The sequence below is a fragment of the Biomphalaria glabrata genome, chromosome 12 (assembly GCF_947242115.1).
Source record: "Biomphalaria glabrata chromosome 12, xgBioGlab47.1, whole genome shotgun sequence".
Classification (NCBI taxonomy): domain Eukaryota; kingdom Metazoa; phylum Mollusca; class Gastropoda; family Planorbidae; genus Biomphalaria; species Biomphalaria glabrata.
Window position 1 is genome coordinate 28,325,448 of NC_074722.1, and position 24,334 is coordinate 28,349,781.

The 24,334-nt window shown below is 40.9% G+C and overlaps 1 protein-coding gene across 3 annotated transcripts in view; it reads right to left on the bottom strand.

Moving 5' to 3' along the window:
• Positions 1–24,334, bottom strand: part of LOC106064170 (T-box transcription factor TBX3-like) — a 119,617-nt gene that overhangs the window by 54,270 nt on the left and 41,013 nt on the right. For all 3 annotated transcript variants that reach the window (XM_056006731.1, XM_056006732.1, XM_056006730.1), the window contains 2 exons: positions 11,963–12,058; positions 5,943–6,114 (listed from right to left, as the gene is read on the bottom strand). In XM_056006731.1, coding sequence (XP_055862706.1) covers positions 5,943–6,114; positions 11,963–12,058 — 268 coding nt within the window. The remainder of the gene's footprint in view (positions 1–5,942; positions 6,115–11,962; positions 12,059–24,334) is intronic.

The following is a 24,334-nucleotide window of genomic DNA, read 5'->3' on the forward strand; positions in this document are numbered from 1 at the left end:
GCTTCCGAACCGAGGGTTCCGGTTCGAATCCTAGTGAACACCTAGATTTTGAATTTAAGGGATTTTATGGCACCCCTGAATCCATCCAGCCCTAATGGGTACCTGACATTAGTTAGGGAAAGTAAAGGCGGTTGGTCACATGACACCATGCTTGTTAACAGTTGATCTGCCCCATAGATCGCAAGATCTGAAAGGGAAACTTTTACTATTTTTTTTATTCAGACGAAGGTACCAACTGAACGAGTTAGAAGTGAATATAAAAATTCTGGTTGTTCGTTTCTGTATCACTGTGTAAGTCTGAAGTAGGCCTACACCTGTCTTTGACTATATACCGGTCAGCTACTTCCCTATACTTATTTTTATAAGTTTTCCTTGGGCCCTAAAAGGCCAGACAACGAACTAAATTTAGATTAAATCTGCCACTATCCTTTATGTTCACACCTCCACTGTACAGCAGTGACATAATAAAACATATATTTGGGAACTTCATATCTTGCAGCAGAGGGATTGAAACAAATGGGACAGTGGGCTACTAACAGGTCCGGCCCTAACAATTGCGGGGCCCTATGCCAAACGGATTGAGCGGGACCTATTCTAGGTAGGGATAAGGATAATAAGTGAAAATTAACATTTATAGTAGGAAATAAATAAGTTTATGCATCACATTTTCATTAAATGAATTCAGTCAATGCCTTTTTTTTTTTAAATCGTGCGTTCGATAGGCGTTTTTCATATTGAATGACACCCCAAAATAAAAATTTTGTCTATTTTCAGGAGATTTTTAAGAGCTCCTGGAAAATCAGGAGGCCACGGGACCCCTTAGAAGTTATACAGATTTAATTTAATAGTTTACACTCAGAATTAGCGCGGGGCATATGTAAGTGCGGGGCCCACTGCGACCGCAAAGGTTGCAGTGGCCTAAACCCGGCCCTGGTTGCTAATGGAGCTTATAGAAACAGTAATTATGTCGAAATAATTTGGAGGAAAATAGTGTATCGAGTTTCGGCAGAAACTTGTTTGGAGGGGGGGGGGGGGAGAGGGGGAGAGGTCGAAAATTTTGAGACGGGAGCTTGGAGGAGGGGATGTTTGGGGCGTCGGTCATGATAAGGGCACCAGATGACCAACGGGGAAATTCTTGGGCGCTGATAACTGATATATGTTTACATTTAAAGGAAAGTCATTTGAAAGTAAGTGGCTGAGTGATTTGGCTACTCACAGAGAGAGGGGGGGGGGGTATAGTTAACTGGTGTCACGGAAAAGAAGGGGGGAGAAATGAGAAACGATAAAAAAAAAGAGAGAAAGAGAGTATGAAGAAAAAGAAGAGGACAAAGTCTAAAGAAGACATAAACAAACAAAAAGGCACGTTCAATTTGTGTAGTAACCATTTTACTGATAGGTGCGTCCCATTCTTTGGTTTGTAGAATCGAGTTGAAAACTGACGAACTTAAACACTTCCACGTTCAAGCATGGCATTGTATGCATAGGACAGGGGCGTCATGAACCCAAACACGATTTACTTTTTTTTATTATACAAAGCACAGGCGCACTGGCGGATCCAGAACTTTGGAGTGGGGGGGGTCGATTTTTTTCCAAACCCTAACCCTAACGCCCAGTAAACCCTAACCCTATGCATAAACGTGCCTACAGCTTATATATATATATATATATGAGAATAAAATAAGACTGTTTCTCAATCTTCGGCGAAAAAAAAACAGGAAAAAAAATGTTGAGGCCTTTCTCTTGCACGCTTTGGGGTCTGGGAAAGCGCTGTAACCTCAGTGGGGTTCGGGCTTTCATGCATTTTTCACCGCAGAAACGCATTCTCCTGACATCTACAGCTCATTGTTTATCAGTGGGGTTCGGGGTGAAGCTCCGACGCCAAAAGCGTTTTCTTCCATTTTTCACGGCAGAAACGCATTCTCCTGACATCTACAGCTCATTACTTATTAGTGGGGTTCGGGGCGAAGCCCCGACGTTTTCTTGCATTTTTCACATCTACAGCTCATCGTTTATCAGTGGGGTTCGGGGCGAAGCCCCGACGCCAAAAGCGTTTTCTTCAATCTTTCACGACTGAAACGCATTCTCTTGACATCTACAGCTCATTATTTATTAGTGGGGTTCGGGGCGAAGCCCCGACTCCAAAAGCGTTTTCTTGCATTCTTCACTGCAGAAACGCATTCTCCTGACATCTACAGCTTATTATTCATCAGCTAAAAGTGTTTTTTGTCATTCTTCACTGCAGTAACGCATTCTCCTGACCTACAGCTCATTATTCATTCTATTACAAATGAATAATGTGGAAAAATATTCTAATATGAATTTATAGTCCCTTAATACATTGCAAATACAGCCGATTTGTTCTTTGAAAAGATAAGATACCCAACATATTTAGATTAATGCTTTGAGGATCGCCGCCGAAAAAAAAAATTCGATTAATAATATTCAATAAAATGTAAGCATAAATTGTGAGTTATAGTCCTAAATTTATTTAACTAGAAAAATATGAGATAGAGTAAAGGTTGGAATAAGTCGACTAGGAAAAGATTATCTGGCTTTTGAACTCATCTCAACCGTGACTGTTATATTGAAAAAATTCGTTTGAATTATAACTTTTCCAAAGCAAAGTCTTTCTTAAAATAGTTATGATAAATTCATGTGAAATTACACAAACTCTGTCTGGAAAGGGGAAGGGCGGTAAAATGAAAATGATTAATCCTCCCTCCTTTTTATAATTTCTGCTAATGATTGCATTTTGCATTAAAGAATATAGGTTGGGAGACTCGATATAAGAATCTACTTTATAGCATATATAAATTATATTAGTGACAGATTTTTTTTATTTTGTAATTTCTTACTATAATACAAAAAGAAAAAGTATTGGTTTCTCCGATGGCGGGGGGAGGGGGGGGGAAGGCGATTGCATGTATCGCCCTTCCACCTGTTTATATTATATAGACATTCGACTAATTTTGTTCACATATTATGATTTCTCCATAAAAGTAGGACCCCCCCCCACTCAAAGGGTTTAGATGGGAAGGGCAGTAGAGGTATTCGATCCTTCCCTTCCAATCGGCCAACAGGTGAAAGACATAATATAAATCCCTGTTAAATACCAATAAAAAGTTTTAATCATATAGATATTTAATTGATTCTGTTAGCAAGCTGTGATTTCTAAAAATAAATAGGACCGCCCCCCCCACTCAAAAGTTTATGGTGGGTGGGGCGGGGGGGGGCGGATTGATGCCATCGCCCCCTCCCGACCCTACCAAATCGGCCAAAATACTAGAAAGGGGGGGGCGAAATAATCTAAAAATAGGTTGAAATATAAATAATTAGTATATATTATTAACATAAGTAATAAATTCGTATACAAATTGTGTGAATTCTATACTAAAATTCGTCCGCCCCCCCCCAAGGGGGGGGGGTCGGCCGAGTGGGGGGGGGGCGATCGCCCCTACCGCCCCCCCCCCATGGATCCGCCAGTGCGTGGCGTAGCTATGATGGGGGAGGAGGGGGGAGAATTTGAAAATCCCCCTGGCCTCCACTTGACAGGGGCCCCCAAATGAGTGTTTTTCACATTAAAAATTAAATATTACGCAAAATACAGGGGCCCCCAAAGAGGTCAAGCCCCCCCACCCCGGCCCCCAAATGATGGAAAAATCCTAGCTTCGCCCCTGATACAAAGCTTAGCCTATATTAACTCCGTCTGTCCAAGACCATTCCTTATAGAAGGCCTGTAGAGTGACCAGAAGGCAGACCATTCCTTATAGAAGGCCTGTAGAGTGACCAGAAGGCAGACCATTCCTTATAGAAGGCCTGTAGAGTGACCAGAAGGCCTGTAGAGTGACCAGAAGGCCTGTAGAGTGACCAGAAGGCCTGTAGAGTGACCAGAAGGCAGACCATTCCTTATAGAAGGCCTGTAGAGTGACCAGAAGGCATGTAGAGTGACCAGAATGCAGACCATTCCTTATAGAAGGCCTGTACAGTGACCAGAATGCAGACCATTCCTTATAGAAGGCCTGTACAGTGACCAGAAGGCCTGTAGAGTGACCAGAAGGCCTGTACAGTGACCAGAAGGCCTGTAGAGTGACCAGAAGGCTTGTACAGTGACCAGAAGGCAGACCATTCCTTATAGAAGGCCTGTACAGTGACCAGAAGGCCTGTAGAGTGACCAGAAGGCCTGTACAGTGAGTTGATATAAGCTTTGTAGAAACTTAAGCGTTCCTTGGTCTGTACTAACACTAAGTCACTAATATATCTAGACAAGAAAAACAATATATTCTTAAATTAAAGATATAGTATATCGGGAGAGGGAGGGGCAGGGTTGATTGCGAAGAAAAAATGGCGTCAATGTTACCCCCCAGCCCAAAAAAAAAAAAAAGCGTTGACCTCCTTGACATGGGCTCAAGACCAACTCTGATGTTACGATGTTCTCCATTCGTGTCAAAGATAACTACTAATTGCAACATGTTATGTTACCACAGTCGCCCCCCCCCCTGATATTGCCACGAACTATGCCTCTAAAAGCATGTCCTCCATTATCAAACCAATCTGATAGTTTGCACCTGGTTCGCACTTATCAGGTCTAGCCTTTGAATATATACAGTCTACATAACACGCTCATATACATAAGACAAACACACACACACACACATTTAACACAACCAAAAGTACACACACACACACAGAGTTAAACCCAAAACATGCTTCTGTACAATCCTTCCCATCAGCCAGTCTCTTCTCTCAGGCCCACAATGCAAAGCCACAGGAACAGATTTGTTTCGCTGACTTCCGGCGATCAACTCCGAGAAACCGGAAGGCGGAGCAGCGCTTCTGTCTACAAATATTTTGAACGAATGGCGCCTGTAACTGTCCTGACCTTTAACCCACACACTCTTCTCCCCCTCCCATGACGCCACATGACGCCACTAGCGCACTCCTTACATCTCTGGTCTAACATATAGTGTTCAACTAATGGTGCACATTCCTTTCAAAGGTATAACGCTGTGCATGGAGTGGATAAGGCTGTGCTCTAACGGTCTATGGTTGACCACATTCCCACTTTAAAGGGAAACCCCAATGGTTTTTCACATATGAATAATTAACTTATTTAAATTCTGCGAAAAAGTTTGTAATACTAGACATTGTACCATTTTTTATTTATATGCGTAGAAACATTTGTATTTCATAAATTAGACAGTAAAATTTTTAACATCTTAAAAAACAAAAACAAAACTGAAATATATGAGATTTTGTATTTAGGCATAAATGCCTACTCTTTAACAAATCGCATCGCTTCGACATATACGAAATTGGTCACAAAGATTACGATGGCTTCATTGTTACAGTGACTGCTAGTGCTAGCCTTTGGCCATAGGCAATGATAGTCTTTGGTATAGTCTTTTTTTTTTAAAAAAAAAAAAAAAGCAATAGACCTAGATAACTATCTAAATCTAGACTCTAATTTTGACTTGATCTCTTTCCGCTTCCCCCCCCCCCCTAAAAAAAAGTAAATAGGCTGAATGTCTGACTTATTTTAACAACATGGTCAGATATAGTCTACATACATACGTAGGCCAAACCTGGTCATCTATAGTATGTAATCAACATTTCTGATGTCTCATAGAAACCCGGTTAAAATCTGATGTGGATGCTCAGATAAATTGCGTCAGAAAAACATCAATTACTAAGTTATTACATAAAATAAAAATAAAAAAAGAATAATATATTCATTATTTGTAAACCAAAACACATAACTATATGCAAAATTCTCAAAACCATCAGAGTTTCCCTTTAACTCTGCTTCCATCGCATAGTTACATAAAGTGTGTAAGTTTGTGTGTTTGTGTGTGCTCCGACATCTTAATCTCCTCCTGTAGTTCTAGACGATTCAACAGGACCACCCCGAGAACCCCTCCGCCCGTTAAAAAACTACAACTCACGTATCCATTCTTGTCCGCGATGTTATTGGTCAACTTCAGCTTCTGGAAGCTGATGGCCTTCTGCATCCACTGCTCGCCGGTGCACGGAGAATCTGGGTGGATGTACATCCTCCTGGGCATCTCGGGGTCAGCCTTTCCGGCCACTGACCACTTGCCGTTATGAAACTTATATCTGTCGGAACAGAAAGGAAACAAAAAACATTGAAAATGTGGACCAGGTCAAGCTGGACGTAACCATGTCCAAACAAGCCCAGTCTTCCTCAAGTCCCCCCCCCTCCACACACACACACACACATTTTTTAAGATAAAAAAATAAATTATTCATATAAATATAAGAGATGTATTTAATTTTAAAATGTCCAAAATAAAGTAACCCACAATTTACGTGCGAGTGGCGTAGCTAGGAATAAGCCATCATTTGGTGGCCCGGTGGAAGGGGGCTTGACCTCTTTGGGGGGGGGGGGCATGCATTTTGCTTAATATTAAATTTTTAATGTAAAAAAAAAAAAAAACCACTCATTTGGGGGCCCCCCTCAAGTGGGGGCTCGGGGGAGATTTTCAAATTCTCCCCCTCCCTCCCCCCCCCCCTAGCTACGCCTCTGTTACGTGCCAAATCTATTATTATCCCTAACATCGGGCACACTAAAAGGGCTAGCCGCTGATAGATATGCTTGCATCATGATAATCCCCCCGCCCCTTTCCCTCTATTGATCCCAACTCTATCCATCTCTATCTTTTTGTACCGACCTATTTCTTCTTCTATCTTCCATATGCCACTCACGACTGTTTCTTTCCGTTGGAGCCGGTCGATCTATTTTTAAACTCTTTTTATGGAAGAGCGTGTTCGAAATTACACAATAATGAAACAGAAGGTATTTATCTTAAACAAGGTGTGACATGGCTGATAAGTCAACACATGTTTTGAGAGGGTGGGTGGGTGTGGTATGTTGTGGGTGGGGATGGGGGGGCTTTTAGGTGAGGGCTCATTTAATCTCAAAATATTTCTCCCAGCAGTGACGGGTTGGTCGATACACTAATATTTTTTTTTTTACAAATTAATTTCGTCATAAGCATCGTTCGATAATGGAGTTTAAGTAAGACTACTGTAGTAACTGAATGTCACACTGATGATCGATAAATACAGAGGCGTTAGTATTTAGTAAGTGGTTGGGGGGGGGGGCTCTGGGTTAGTGTCTGCGGGGTACAACATTTGTAAGGATGGGCAGACTGTAAAATGTTTGTTTGTAAAATGTTTTACATGTTTCGGATGTTCCTTCAGAGTTGAAGATAGTTTACTTCCTAGTCCAAACCTCCCGCAGGACGACTGGGGATGGGAGCGGGCAGGGTTTGAACCCTCGACCGTCAATAAATCCAGTGAGCAAACCGCACGTCCAGGCAGCCATCCTGTGACAAGAGACGCTCTATATCAAGGGCCCAACTACGGCATGGGGCCGGAATCGCTAGCTCCACCCCAAAGGCCGGAGCAACGGCACATTCTTTAGTAACTATATTAAATATGAAAGGGAAAAATCAGTGGCGTAACTATGGTAGGGGGATGGGGGGAGAATTTGAAAACCCCCAGGGTCCTCAATTGAGGAGACCCCCACATGAGTGTTGGAATATTTTTTTTACATTAAATATTAAATATTATGCCATTATCTCATGTTATGGTATCGAATGCCAAAATGGAGGGGCCCCTAAAAAGATCAAGGCCCCCGAGCCCCCAAATGATGGCAGATCCTTAGCTACGCTACTTAAAAAAATTATGAAAAGGCACTCAGGCCTCGACATTATTTATATGAATAAGTCAGTTGAACGGGTAAACCCTTTTGTTACATTCTGCTTTTATTTTCTAGGCAAAATTTTTTAAAAAAATTAGGGAACATTCCAAATTTTTTTTTTTACATAGATCTAAATCCAATGTATTAGATCAGTTTTACGCAAACTAAGGTTTGCACAACGTGGTCACATCCAACTCCAACACAGTGTCTTAGTTATAGTGAAAAAGAAGAATCATTAAAAAAAAAATAGGAAAAGAAAAGAAAGAATGAGAGAAAAAGAGAGAGAAACAAGAAAAAGTAAAAAAAAATACATTTTTTATATAGAACTTGTAGAGCGATTAATTTTCTGTTAATAACCAAGGAATGTTAGGTTTAATAACAAACCGGAACATTTTCACAGTGTGGCCAACGATATACAGCAATTGTCAAATTTCGTTAGAGCCGTTTCCGAGATCCGTGTCCAGGTTTCTCCACACACCCAGAAAATTCCAGGTTTTATGAAGTTATAAATTGAATAGAGGCATTGTAATAAAAGGAGAGAGAGAAAATTATGAAGAAAGGGAGGGAAGCAGAGAGAAAGAGAGGGAAATAGATGGAGAGAAAGAGGGAGATAGAAAGAGAGAAAGAGGGAGATAGAAAGAGAGAAAGAGGGACATACAAAGAGAAAAAGAGGGAGATAGAAAGAGAGAAAGAGGGAGATAGAAAGAGAGAAAGAGGGAGATAGAAAGAGAGAAAGAGGGACATACAAAGAGAAAAAGAGGGAGATAGAAAGAGAAAAAGAGGGAGATAGAAAGAGAGAAAGAGGGAGATACAAAGAGAGGGAGATAGAAAGAGAGAAAGAGGGAGATAGAAAGAGAGAAAGAGGGAGATAGAAAAAGAGAAAGAGGGAGTTAGAAAGAGAAAAAGAAGCTTCAAGAAGTTATGAGATTTATAGATTTAAAATGTCTACAGATTTCGTTTGTCTGTTTGTAAACACGTGACCTTACTTGAATGACAGTATTAAGCATTTGTTTAGAGTTCCCTTAGATTACGGCATTGTCAAGGCGTTTTAATCCCTTAATCAATGCAGCGACAGATGTACCACTACTCTACCTCTACAGTAGCCTCCCTTTGCCAACAGCTCTCAGTCTAAGCCATTGTTACTCTTGACCAATGTGAAAGTTCAAATAAAATATTGCTTTTGAAAAGTATTCGTTGCAATAGTGTGAAGTAGGACGTTTATTCAGCTTTTATTCAGCTTTCTAATGCAGGGAGCAGATAGAACATGAAGGCAAGGGGAGCTGGTTTGAGAAAATGGGGGCGCTGCTGTGGAAGAAATGGGCGCTATGAGGGAGGTTCCACGACAATTCGTTCACCGACAAATCGTTCACAAAAATTTTAATGCAAACAAAATAAACACGCGACGAGAATAAACAATATTATCGATAAGTCTGTAAACAATTTGTCGGTGAACAAATTGTCAGTGAACTTTTTGTCGTGTGAACGATTTGTCGTGAACCAACTGTCGGTGAACAAGCTGTCGTTGAACCAGTTGTCTGTGAGCAAGTTGTCGGTGAGCGATATTTCGGGTGAAGAAATTGTCGGGTGAACGAAATGTCATTGAACGAATTGTAGTGCCCCCCTTTGAGGGAAGCTTCTGTGAGGGAAGGGGTTTGATGGGAGTAAAGCGGAAAGCTTCTGTGAGGGAAATGGGCGATGGTGTGAGGGAAATGGGCGTTGGTGTGAGGGGCAATGGGCGCTGGTGTGAGGGAAATGGGCGATGGTGTGAGGGAAATGGGCGATGGTGTGAGGGAAATGGGCGATGGTGTGATGGGCAATGGGCGCTGGTGTGAGGGAAATGGGGCGATGGTGTGAGGGGCAGTTGTCGATGGTGTGAGGGGCAATGGGCGCTGGTGTGAGGGAAATGGGCGATGATGTAAGGGAAATGGGCATTGGTGTGAGAAGCAGTGGTCGATGTTGTGAGGGGCAATGGGCGCTGGTGTGAGGGGCAATGGGTGATAGTGTGAGGGGCAATGGGCGATGGTGTGAGGGGCAATGGGCGATGGTGTGAGGGGCAATGGGCGATGGTGTGAGGGGCAATGGGCGATGGTGTGAAGTGCAATGGGCGCTGGTGTGAGGGGCAATGGGTGATGGTGTGAGGGGCAATGGGCGCTGGTGTGAGGTAAATTGGCGATGGTGTGAGGGAAATGGGCAATGGTGTGAGGGAAATGGGCGCTGGTGTGAGGTAAATTGGCGATGGTGTGAGGGAAATGGGCAATGGTGTGAGGGAAATGGGCGCTGGTGTGAGTGACAAGGTGGGCTGATGCAATGTGTGTAGAGCAGAAAGCTTGTGTGATAAGAGGGGCTCTGGTAGGAGCTATAGGGAGCGCTGGAGTGAGAAGAGAAGCGTTTTTGTGAGAGGAATCGTTCGTTATAGGGGAGAAGGGTGCTGTGCGAGTATAGGAGGATATGGTATGAGGAAAGAGGCGACAGTGATTTGAGGGCTCTTGTTAAATAAAAAAAAAAGGGGGGGGGGAGGCCGGTATAAGAGTATTTCCAATATTTTTAAAATGTAAATTAATCTTCTTCTTATAAACAAAAGGTTTGGGTGGTAATTGTTACGTTTGGTAGAAGAGGAGCGTGAATCACTCATCACCTTTTCACTTTAATCTCCATTCATTGTTAAACTTGACCAAACAAAACAATTTAGTTTAACTTCTATACTAGAAATTACTAGAAGTAAGTTTTGTAATTAATGAAGAAAAAAAAGTGGGTCGGGGGTTAGATTTTATGACGTTATTAAAAAAATGTTAATGCTATAAAAATGAGTCAAAATTTATTTTTTTTTAATGATCAAATATTCTATACTTCTGGAGTATTCTACCAGTGCTAATGTGTTTTTTTTTTGTTTTTTTTTTTGTAGTCAAGGTATTACATTATTTCCTCATAATCTTAATTTAATTGCAAGTCGTCAGCTTTCAACCAGAGGCCGAAGGATCCTTACAACGGATATGGGACTAATATAATAATTGTATGTGTCGGGACACAGACCACCGCTTCCTGGCAGTCTGTGATACAGTTCACCTACAACTTTTCCAAAAGAACTCCGAACTTAACTCACGCCTGGCATCGTCTGCATAGCGGAATGTCACTATGACACTAGCTGAGCTACCAGACCACACATCCTAGAAGACTGGTGTCAAGACGGAACAGAAGAGGAACGAGTCCTAGGGAGGTGTGTATAAAGAAAAAAGCCGGGGGGGGGCGGGGGTGTGAATGTATTGAATTAGCACGCGCTTTGCATGTTCTGATATAAAAGGTTGGCCGAGGTGGATTGAGGGGGAAGGGGAAGGAGAGAGGGAGGGGGTGTGAGTAGTCTACAATGTAACTCTAAGCAGACACTAATTCCTATTTACTGTTATCTAATTCCAGACTCTATGATAACGCGGCGTGACACCATGATTAGCGTTGCAGACCTTTGCGCTATTTTTAGGGGGGGGGGGGGGTAAGGATATTAAATGAAGGATAGTGGTTTTGGGGGGACGGGGTGGGGTGGAGTATAGTGTGAATGCGCTGTGATTTGAACCCGATTTCGTGAGATGTTTCTCGTAATCTGGTTTTTTAATTTTTTTTTATTTTTTTTTGGGTTGGAGGGGGAGGTGTCTATTAGTTGTGATCCGTAATCATGGCTCGTGCATCAAGGAGGAGCGGAATGTGTGGCCGATAAGGTGACAAAGAGATAAGGAAACAAAGCAACAAGGTAAGGAAAAGGAGAGAGAGAGAGAGAGAGACGAAGAAAGTCGTGAAGAGAGAACGAGAAAAAGAGTTAGAAAAGGAGTTTAAAAATAGAAAAGCGAATGGTGAAATAAAGAGACGGAGAGAAAGAAATAAAGAGAAATCGAGAGAAAGAGACATAAAGAGAAAAAGATAGAGAGAGAGATGGAGAGAAAGAGAGCGACGAAGAGAAAGAGAGAGATTGAGAGAAAAAGAGAGAGAGACTGAGTGAAATAAAGAGAGATGGAGAAAAAGAGAGAGATGGAGATAAAGAGAAAAAGAGAGAGACACACACATAGAGAAAGAGAGAATTATTCTTCCGATATGCTTCATTGACTATTGTTCTTGCTTCCTCCTGCCGAGTTCGATGAGCCATCTTAATGTTTGCTAAGCCATGAAGCGACACAAAACTATACATATCTTTACATCCAGCTGTTTTCATTTGATAACCAACTGAGCAAATAAAAAAAAACAACAGTCACTTACCTACAGTCATCCACTGGGATAATGTCCATCAGCAATATGTATTTGGCCTTCTTGTCCAGACCGGTCACTTTGACCTTAAAGGAAGGAAACATCCGCCTGGTTGAAAGAAATAAAAAAAAAACAACAACAACGTTATACTTTAAGTCAGTGTTTCGCTAACTTTTGACCTGGGTTCCACTTTTATCAGTTTTGTAACGCTAATTACCTCTCGTTCCACCCCCCCCCCTTTTTTTTTTCTAATTGATTGCAGCTATGTGCTGAGATGACAGATCATACAACTTGGTTCCCTGGTTTTTAATTTGAATCTGAGATGCTGTTCCATGTCTAATAGTCTGTTCCTTTTTTTTTCAACTTAATGTTTACAAATGCTGAAAAAAGCAACTCCTCATAAATATGAAGTTGGAAAAGACAAGATGTATTTCAGGTATCAGAGAGTTAAAATGTGTGATGATTCTAACCTTTTTAAAACCCAACAAATGAAACATATATTTTGAGACGTGTAACGTTAACTTACTGCGTGGAAGTCGGAAGTCAATTCTCTAATGCCACTTCTGTACATCAGAAACTATAATTCCGTTAACAATTGAGAATTCCATTGGTGGGATTACTATTTGCATTACAAAAAGTTACGCACCATAATGAAATAAAATATAATCTTATTGACATTGAAAAACATCCTTTTTCATTACCCTATCTTTGTGAAATTTATTTTTTAACATGTAGAATAACACTGATTATGAGTTTGTATAAATATAAAATAAAATAATAGTCAAGAAAGTGAATTACAACTTATAGAGTGATTTATTTTAATTTAGTCTGTAGGGCGTTGCAAACCAATGTTTGACTGGGGCACCGTATTATAAGGTGTGCTGTAGCTATTGTAAATAGTTGTATTATGTGTACTTACTGTTGTAACTACCATTACGACTTCATCATTTTATCATAATATGTTATAAATCGCGAGTAGGATTGGCGTTTCCCATAAAGAATGACACCCCATAATGACAATTTGGTCTATTTTTTCCGGACATTTTTATGAGTTTTCAGGATATTTTGAATAATTTCAGGAGATTTTCATGACTGTTTTGAATAATTTAGGAGAATTCCAGGAGCTCCTGGAATATCAGGAGGCCGCGGAAACAATATTATAAGTAAAACTGGTTTAATTTAATAATTTAGTGCGGGACCCACTGCGGCCGCATAGGCTGCAGTGCCCTAAGGCCGGCCCTGTCTCTTTCTCTATCTATCGATCTCGCTTTCTCCGTCTCTTCCCCTTTTTCTCTCTTTTGTGTCTCTCTCTTTTTGTCACTCTTTCTCCCTCTCTATATTTCTCTCTTTCCCTCTCTGTCCCCAGTGTTTTGTTTTTCACCTGAACTACTAGTGACTTTAAAAAAAAAACACACAAAAAAAAAAACAAAAAAAAAAAACGTCCACATGACCGACGTCATAACTTCAAACCAAGGCGACGTCGCCAGGCCGCAACAGCCCCGACGTCGGTGACGCTGACGCCAGGCTAGACTATCCAAAGGGTACTATGAGGAATTGCTTAGCTGTGGCGGCGGTGGGGTGCAGGGCTGCTGTAAGTTGTAAAAAAAACAAAAAAAAGATAAATTATGACAAGTTACAAAAAAAAAAAGTTCTGGTCAAAGGCTAACCACACACACAGACACACACTCAGACAAAACACACACACAGACACACACACAAAGCTACTATGTCTACAAAAAAATCAGTTTGAGACAAGCTAGAAACAAAATGTCCATAATGACGCACAGCTGGTCTGGAGCAGTGTCGGGTTAAAAAGTCTCCGTGGGAAGGTAGAGAGTCCCCTCCCCCCAGAGAAATGTTAAGGTTTAAGAAAATGACCGAAGATGACAATCAACCAATCATAGCTATTTGCCAGGCCCGGAGTTAGGCAACATATGCGGTAGCAGTGGGCCCCGCACTTTCATTGGCCCCGGCGCTAAAATTCTAGGTGAAAATTATGAAATTCATTCATTATAACTCATATATAATAACATGGTTTACGCGGCCTACTGATTTTTAAGGGGCTTCTAGAAATATCCTGTAATAGTAAAATATATCAAAAAGTCATGGAAATTTCATGAAATCGCCTAAAAATTTTAAAAAATCTCTTGAAAAATAGTAAAAAATGTCATTTTGGTTTGCCTATCCTAGGCGCGATAAAAAAAAAGGCATCAATTTATTGCAAAGACGAATGTATTTTCTAATACAACATCTTCATTTTGAAATGATGCTTATCCCTACCATGACTGGGCCCCGCGCAATACGTTTCGCAATTGTAAGGGCTACAATACATGCCAGTTTAACCATCTTGGAAGAGGCCCAACCAAGATCAAGTTGATGCCTCTTAAAACTCTAGAGCACCCCTGGACCTAAGAGACCTCTGAGATCTAAAAGACCTCTGAGGCCTAACAGCCTCCTTAGACCCTATGGCCGACAGGAAAGATTTCTCTATATGAGCAAAATAAGGACAATATTCCCATACCATAACAATTAATAAAGTACTTTCTTTTATTAAAATAAAAAAAAAATGTAAAAATTTGGTGCAGGATACACCCTAACGAAAGTGTCTATGATAAGACGCCTCTGCTTTTCATATCACATGTCAGAAAATTGGGTTTGTTGAGTAGGGGGTTACGGCGGCAATGATGACCGTAGTCTGAAATTTGTAGTCTAGACGCTCCCGTCTGTCTCCCCCCCCCCCCCACGCCTCCATTTTCTTTCGAAACACACAAGATAGGGTCTTCCACCTAAAGCCTTGTTATCGCTCTACCTATGCATTTTATCTGTTGCTAGATGTAAGAGAAACACTTCAAGAAAGAGCAATACACGCGAAATAGCTCCAGAACTGGAGATTGATTGATCGTCGGCGCCCACTTCAGCCTGACTTGAAAACAAAGAACTATATTCTTGATGTCCTTTAGCTGAGCCTACATGTACGAGCAACTGGGCACTCAGTGTCATGTGATCGATTTACTGCTAATCGAACTGTATTGACACAAGATCTCAAGAAGGTTAACGTCTTGTTTTAGTCATAGCTCCAGTAGATACGCTATTTTTTTTTTTAAAAGATATATATTTTTTATTTTTACAAAGGCAGGTTAAATTAAGCAAGGGAGATAACCGTTGGTATTATCAGCCTTCGCCACTACATCGTTTTAAGGGCAGACAATTTATGATTTCTTAAAAAAAAACGTTTTATTGAGCCTTGCTTTATGATTGAATGTCTGGAAAGCGACATAGATGTCACACCGATCATTGATTCACCTGAGAGCGGGAGTACAGGATATCCACCAAAAGCAGGGCCGGACTTGAATTATTGGAGGGACTAAGCGAAGGGAATTTGGTGACCCCCAAATGCAATAGAATAAAAAAAAAAAAGAAGAAATAAACAGCAAAAAAATATAAAAATATCAATGCATCACACTATTTATTTAAAAACTAGTGTACTTCAATAATGACATTGGGAACATGTTTCGCAAGCGTCGTATAGTATATAGATTTAAAGCATCCTACTTATTCTTTATATACATTTACAGAACTTTTATTTAAAGGTTTTTTTTATAAAGGAGACCTCCGGACAATACGGACGAATTAAAACGATTTGACTAAATAAATATTTATAACACACTTTAAAGCTTATTACAAGCTTGCCTTATTTTTATAAGGGTTTTATATTTACTAATTTATCTATTTAGGTGTAATACAATCACATTTTGTCACCATGAAAATAAAATTTAAATAAAAGGAATTTGCTTTATTTCTCAACTAAACGGAATACTTCTGCTTAATTCATACGTCTTTCTCGTACGCTGAAGTCAAGTATAAGTTATTAATTACCTCCCTTATCTAATTCAAAGTGACATTTCATAGAATTCTATTGACATTTAATAAGCTATTATCTCTATATATATATAATTCTCTTCGTCGCTCAAGAGTTTGGACGAGAAGAAGAAGTATGGGAAAGATCACTCCCTTATTTCTGCGGATAGTCACCCCACGAGAAAAAACAAGACGGGGGGGGGGGGGGGGGGAGGAGGGAGAACACGTATTCACAAAATAGCAGGGCCGGACCGTTGTAACCAAGAAATATCACTTTTTAAATTTCTACCTCACGTAAAAAGGAGGGGAGGGGGAGCATCTACTCTCTAGGAACTATCGAGGCGACAGAGAGCACGCCTGTTTCAGATCTTGTAGAAGACTTGTGAATGTCTCTAGAGTTTCTATAATTTTTGAAAATTAAACCATCACCCAATATTACAATAAGTTCGTTTAAGGGGACATTCACTTATTCGGTCTGAAAACAGCTCAATTCGGATTACATGTTTTCTTAGGAGTGAATTTTGTCTTGGATAGTAATTTTACAAACTCCAAGAAAATACCCAGATTTTGTCTTCGCAATTCTTCTTCAACTTGTTCGCGATGTCTATTGACTGCCAGATTCTGTTTTGAGAGAAAAGAAATAATTTCCAAGATTCTTTTAAGGGGGTAGCACTATCAGATTTTTACCCGTGAGACCGTTTGATCCCTACAATCAACCATTTTAACCAGAGATAATAATCTCTCTGTCTGAGCTAGCACTATGCGCGACAACAGGACTTTTCAGTCTTGAGCAACGACCATAATATTGTTGACATTACAGTATTACGATTGACTGGTTGTTGATCATTGTCATTGTCTCAATGATCATTACAATTTACAAGAAACTAACAACAATCTAAGTGAAATGAAAATAAACAACGACAATTATTCTAGATTTAGAGTCTAGAGGTTTAAGCTCTAGAGCTAGAGCTAGATGACATCAGCATACCAAGCAATGAAGTAACCATGTGTCCCAGAAGAAAAAGGGCATGCAAAAGTACGTCGCCTTAATAAGAGATTTAAACAAATCTATTAAATTTGATACAACCTGGTCTGTAGCTGACATTTAATTTAGGAAAGAACATAGGTTATGAACAAAGTAGCAAAATAATTAAATTTTTAATTACCATTACCAAGTGTGCAATACTGAGATCCTTGTGCGATCAGGTATTCCCAGCATCTTTGCAGCCCTCAGACAACGCCGTTTGCGCTGGCTTGGACATGTTCGCTGGATGGAGGACAAGCGCATCCCGAAAGTCATCCTCTATGGACATCTCGCGACTGGCTCAAGAAAAACTGGTCGTCCCCACCTCCGTTACACAGATGTAATAAAACGTGACCTCAAATCAGTGAACATCAGTACTGACCATTGGGATGACATAGCTCTAGACCGCATCAGATGTAGAGAGACAGTGACCAAGAAAGCTATGAACAGCGAAACAACATGGGTCTCAGCTCTGGAATAAAAACGTACAATCCGAAAAATGGCCAGCTCCTCTACCACCGGAGCAAAAGCCACCTTAATCTGCGCTATCTGTGGACGGGAGTGTCTCTCCACAGCCACATAAGGAAGTGTGCTCTGAGATGAACCATAGTCGTTCTACGACTGAAGGAGGCCAATGAATTACCATTTCAAATACAGGTTTGTGTTTTTTCATATATGTACAATGTTTTGTTTTTACCGAGAAAGTTTATCCCTAGTTTGATGCCCTTCACCACTTGCTGCCCCGTGCGGCCCGCACCAACCGCAAATTGCTAGCTACGCCACTGGAGCTAGTACACACCAGTCAGGTAGACAAGTGGTATATTCCGCTGGACCACAATTTCTTATCTCTACACTTATGTTATTTCATGTACAGTGCATACTTTGTGTGTGTGTGTTTGCGTGCTTAATACGGGGGATGGAGAATGTGTCTCTTTTCAGTTGTAACTGTGGCAGCCTGTCAATTTTGATGCAGGAAGCTCACCAAACGACAAGCAGGCGATATCGTCTTTATAAGAATGGAGCGAAAGATGAATGGGGGGGGGGGACTTGAGGAGAGAGGGGTGCGCATGTAGGCGGGAAGGGGTTAAAGTGCAATTGCTGACATACTAGACCAGCAGACAGAAGGCTATCTTTAATTATTGCCGCAAAAAGAGAAGCAGAGCCACGCCATAAGCTCTTTGCCCGAGGTTAATAGTGTTGTCATTGGCGTACAAGTCCTGCGGTTAGCCAGGTCACTGATCTGAATGAGGCCAAACAGACGTCAAGTCGATAGAGCTGCTTTGGGAAGAACAACACAAAGACAACATAGAGAACGTCAGGAAGAGTGTTGGATTTTTTCCACTAGATCTGAATATTTTATATATTTTTTTAAAGTGGTAATAACAAGACAAATATTTTAAACATAAAGTTTATAAAACAAAGATTATATTGGGCGTAATGGTATCAATAAGTTTGGAGCGTTCATGTTGTTAAATTAGTAATAGGTCTAGACTCGAGACTAACAATAATAAATATGTGCTACTAGAAATATTTTTACCAATTGTTTTTGTTTAGCGCAGCTTCATGCTTTTAGCTTTCTCGATGCGCTAAAGACATTTAGAAACTAATGTGATTGTAAAATATAGAAAAAAGAACACAGTTTTATGAGTGCGAAATGCGTAGTTGCTGTTAAAGCCAAGTTTTTTGTTTTAGATGCGCTGAGTTTCTATTTCAACAAAGTATAATGTGCTGGATTGTTTACTCAAACATCTTTGAAATTTGTAACCTTCAAATTATTTTAACTTTTTAAGAAAATATGCACTTTTTGTTTTTTGGCAGCGCAGTAAGACGTATCATTGTAAGTATAACAACGCAAACACTGAGAGCAAGGATACACCTGTGATCAAGGGTTAAATTTGAATAATGATGGAACAGTGGCTGTGAGAACATTCGAGCATTGCCAAAATGTTAATGATGGTCTGAAATTCGATGCGAAACTAATGGAAGTGTGGGACGGCTGAGACTTTGTTCTGATTGGTTTCTAGATTTGCGGCTCTCTTGCGGAGAAGAAAACAATACTTGGTGACACGGTTATCTCCTTCGAATCGGTGAATGTAATTTTTGGTAATTAGCGACGAAAATGGGGGTACCGCCGAGTTTTAGCATGGGGGGGGGGGGGGAACGACCGCTTCCTGTGAGTGTGTGGGGTGTGTATGGGGAGGGGTTGGGGTGCATATGTTAAATAGGGAGCGATAGAGTGTGAGCAAGAGATAAGGTGAACGAGAGAGAGAGAGAGAGAGAACTATGTACCAGTAGACAAGGAGAATCTTAAACGCTAAAAAAAAATTAGATCAGAATCGTCTAGCTTTGCTTTTTCTGTCTCGCGAACCTCTCTCTCTCTCTCTCTCTCTCTCTCTCTCTCTCTCTCTCTCTGACTGTCTCACTCTGCTTTCTTTTTTTACTTTAAGTCTCTATCTCTCCTCGGTCTCTCTCTATCTCTCCTCGGTCTCTCTCTATCTCTCCTCTGTCTCTCTCTCTCGGTCTCTCTCTATCTCTCCTTTGTCTACGTCTATCTATCCTCTGTCTCTCTCTATCTCTCCTCTGTCTCTCTCTATCTCTCCTCTGTCTCTCTCATTATCTCCTCTGTCTCTTGGTCTTCTTGGCTAAAAGCGATAAACAGTGACAACGAATACATTACTAGTCATTTTGTTCCTCCTTCAATCGATCATGTAACACTTCAAAGATGTGACCACGTCAAAGGGTCAGCGCTGAGGTAGACATAAAACTGGAAGGGGCGCCGAAAAAAAAAATTACATTGAGCTGCGGTGGGTGGTGGATGCTGTGGGTGGTGGAGATGGTGGACGCTGTCGGTGGTGGAGATGGTGGAGGTTGTGGGTGGTGGAAGTGGTGGATGCATTGAACAGAAAAATCAAATCCTGTGATTTATTACTCCAGGATTAAAATGTCAAAAGCTGATCTCTTGGTTTAGTTTTGTTGAAGTAACCTACCATGTTCAAAGACACCAAACTTAACTCACCATCTAACTCCTTTCTGCTGGTTTGATAATTTTTTTTTACCCCCCCCCCCCTTTTTTTTCTCTAGCCTATTTTTTATCAGACATAGACAGATAACTTTTCTGAACCGTCTCTTGAACATCAAACTTTCTCCACAAATAAGGACATTTCATCAACCTTTTTTTTTTTCCTCCCAGTGTAACATGTGGTGCATGTTCGCATGCGCTCACTCACAAACAGATAGGGCCTATATACACACACTCAAAGCTACATTCACACTCACCATCAGATACACGTGCCTATTGAGGATCATTGACAATCACACATACACTCTCAATCACGCGCGCACACGCTAACTAACACACAAACTCAAACATACACTGTTGCACTCACACACACACACACACACTTGTCAATCCCCACTCACGCTCTCTTTGTAATATATAGAACAAACACGCCCCTACATATGTCTCTGTCTCGGTCTTTCTCTGTGTCTTTCCTTTGCTCTCTCTGCCTCTCTCTCTCTCTCTCTCTCTCTCTCTCTCTGCCTCGCTCTGCTCTCTCTTTCTCTCTCTCTCGCTGTCTCTCTGTCTCTTTTTTGTCTCGATCTGATCTCTGCCTTTCCCTGCTCTTTCTGTGTCTCTTTGTCTCTCGCTCTTCCTGTCTCTCTGCATGTTTCTCTGTGTCTATATATCTCTCTGTCTGTCTTTCTCTCGCTGTCTCTCTCTCCCTCTAACTCTATCTGTCTGTCTTTCTCGCTCTATCTGTCTGTCTCTCTTTGTGTCTTCCTATCTCTGTTTTTTTTGTCTCTCTTTCTTTCTGCCTGTCTCACTTTCTCTGTCTGTCTGTCTGTCTGTCACATTTAGACATACACTAGATGAAGCTCCTCACTCACACACAAGCACCATTCGACAGATACAGCGCTCACTCGGGCGACTCTAATCTCTTTCACGCGTTTCTTCTCTCACCCTATCCCCCTAATCCCCCCTCACACACACGCTCACTCACAAACACACACACACGTCTACGCAAACACTTATCCGCAATCCACACCTGGGTCCCAGCTAATCCCTTTAGAGAGTTTCGTCACTTCAACGGCCCGGCTTCCATCACGTGGGTATAAAGGACTCGACCCGGACACTAACACATTCGCTGAGAGATTGAAATGCCGAGAACATATTTTGTTGATGGCGGAATTAAAGAAAGATTATTGTGTCTTATAATCTCATCTCTTCTTTAAGCCTCTCCCCCCCCTACCAAACTTTTTTTTTTCTTAAATCCCTGGATCTGAACCTTTACCCCTCCATCCCCACCTTCGCTCTGATCTTGTATCCACCACATCCTTTGAAGGCGTGTTTGTTCTAAAAGGTTGGATTAGTTTTACGCAACAATACATTTTATTTATTTATTTATTTTAAAATGTGATCGATTTTTTTCCCCTTGTTGCTTATCTTTCAAAGAGAGAATGAACATCTCGAAGATGTGTATAGGCGTAGAGAGGAGGGGGGGTGAGGTGTATGTAAGGATATAGAGATGATATAGAAGTGCTAAGCCCCAGATGGTGGTAGCTTTCAAAACCGAGTCTGCTTAAGTGTTGCGGTTGTCTCCATCACAACGCTTTTACAGTATTAAGTTCAATTCTAATAATAGGAATGCATTTTCATCCTTAACAATGTCTTTTATTAAGAGGAAAACATGATATGGAACACTGTCCAGCCTTTAAAATAAACGGCATTTTAAAGACGTTAGGAGAATTCGGAGCGTGTGTGCGTTTGTGTCAATTGAATGTATTTTGTTAATTGATTGAAATAGATTTTCCAAATCTTGTTTAAAATGGTGTATGTAAATGTGCATAAATACGCAAACTTACATTTAGACACAAAATAACCAATTAATTTTGTTTTATATAGCAGAAATGGGAGCTAATCCCTGTAATTTAATCAGATAAATGGCAGTAATTAGCGGTTCTTTCCCTTATATAAGCTTTGTTTTTAAAAAGCATTCTTTTTTTTTTCTATTGCTTGTTAAACTTGTACTGAAAACTGTTCATTGTCTGGGCATACAATATTGTGTATTATACACTGCCATTATAGTGTATGCGACTTATGGATCGACAGCTCAAAAATTATCTGATTTTCACTACTTTGGTCGCTATACAAAAATAATTAAATAATCAAATACAAACCGACAATAATGAAACTGGCTATAATTCAAAAAAAACAGAAATGGTTTGAGTGCTGGGACAAGTCTCAAAAAGCCCGTGGAGTCTGGGAGCGCATGAGGCTCCCTGACCGCACTTCCCCGTGGTGGAGGCTGTCCAGGCCTGACCAGGCTATTATAGCACAGTGCAGGACAGGCCTCTGTCCTGTTGGCTCATATATCTCAGGGCTATGGCCAAATTTCGATTCACGGTGCCCCCGCTGCGGGGAAGAAGAGAAAACCGTGCCTCATATTCTGTTTGACTGCCCCAGACTTGCTGATCTCCGCATCGAAAGGTCTGGGACTCGAAAAATTCTCGGCCTGTATGGTGACGTGTATGCACTACGCAAGACAGCAGTGTTTCTGTCCAGGGCTTTTGCAAGAGAGGATTTGAGCCTCTCAAGTCCTCACTCAAATGGAGTTTGATGATGATGATGAATACAAACTATCAATAGTGAAACACATAAGTAGATTAAAAAAATTTTCTTTTAATAATACAAATTATAAACAGTGTGTAGTTTCTATATTTCTAAAACTTCAGGCGGAATTTAAAATCTATGACCTGGTATGTTCATGTCTCGTCTTCCTTTTAAATTCCGTTTAATCCAAATAAATAATTAAAGCAAGGTTTGGGGGGGGGGGGTTCTGGAAAAGGAAAAGTGTTAATAAATCAACAAAAATGTCACTTATTAGAAATGTATGCCTGATTGGTGAAAAAAATCCAGAAGGCGTTAATAATCGTTTCTACCTGAGCGGCCAAAAAAAATTGAACGCTGTTCGCCACTCTACGTTCCGTCCTGTACACTGTGTGGTCTGCCCCCGGGGCGCTAGACTCAGGGGGGGATAAGAAAGCTGTCGCCATCTAAGGCTTAGATAAGAGGAATGGAAGAAATGTTCAAACATAGAGATAGAAACTTGTGATTTTCTTGTGTTTTTTTTTTTATTCGTTTTTAAATGCAGTTTGAAAAGAAAAAAGGAGTTGGGGAGGGGGGGGGCTATATAGCAGTAACAGGGGCGGCGCTCAGAAATTAAAGTTTGTGTTATATTTTAACCTATTGATTGATATTAAAATCATTGCTGTCTTTAGATTATGGAATTAGTTGATAGGGCTTTTCAACAATAGCAATAATAATCACAACAACAGCAACAACAATAACAACATTAGTAACGATAACAACAACAGCAACAATGACAACAAAAAACAGCTAACCGTACAATAATAGCAACAATACAACTGCAACAACAACAACAAAAACAATAACAACAGCCATAACAATTGCTACAATAACAACATAAACAGCAACAATGACAACAACAGCAGCAACAATGACAACAACAGCAGCAACAATGACAACAACAGCAGCAACAAAAAACGTTTCTATTTTAGATTTAAGACATTCCACAACTGTGTTTGTGTTTGTGTGTCTTCAGACTTGGCCAGTCCAATCGAGATCACTCGTCATAGTAGACTTGAATACTATTGGTCTCCACAGACCACAGGTTGCCACGTCACAGGTCAGAGTTTAAGCCGAATAAGACGATTGCCACATCACAGGTCAGAGTTTAAGCCTACTGTGACGATTGCCACGTCACAGGTCAGAGTTTAAGCCTACTGTGACGATTGCCACGTCACAGGTAAGAGTTTAAGCCTACTGTGACGATTGCCACGTCACAGGTCAGAGTTTAAGCCTAATGTGACGATCGCCACGTCACAGATCAGAGTTTAAGCCTACTGTGACGATTGCCACATCACAGGTTAGAGTTTAAGCCTACTGTGACGATTGCCACGTCACAGGTCAGAGTTTAAGCCTAATGTGACGATTGCCACGTCACATGTCAGAGTTTAAGCCTACTGTGACGATTGCCACGTCACAGGTCAGAGTTTAAGCCTAATGTGACGATCGCCACGTCACAGATCAGAGTTTAAGCCTACTGTGACGATTGCCACATCACAGGTCAGAGTTTAAGCCTACTGTGACGATTGCCACGTCACATGTCAGAGTTTAAGCCTACTGTGACGATTGCCACGTCACATGTCAGAGTTTAAGCCTACTGTGACGATTATCACGTCACAGGTCAGAGTTTAAGCCTACTGTGACGATTGCCACGTCACAGGTCAGAGTTTAAGCCTACTGTGACGATTGCCACGTCACAGGTCAGAGTTTAAGCCTACTGTGACGATTGCCACGTCACAGGTCAGAGTGTAAGCCTAATGTGACGATTGCCACATCACAGGTCAGAGTTTAAGCCTAATGTGACGATTGCCACGTCACAGGTCAGAGTTTAAGCCTAATGTGACGATTGCCACAT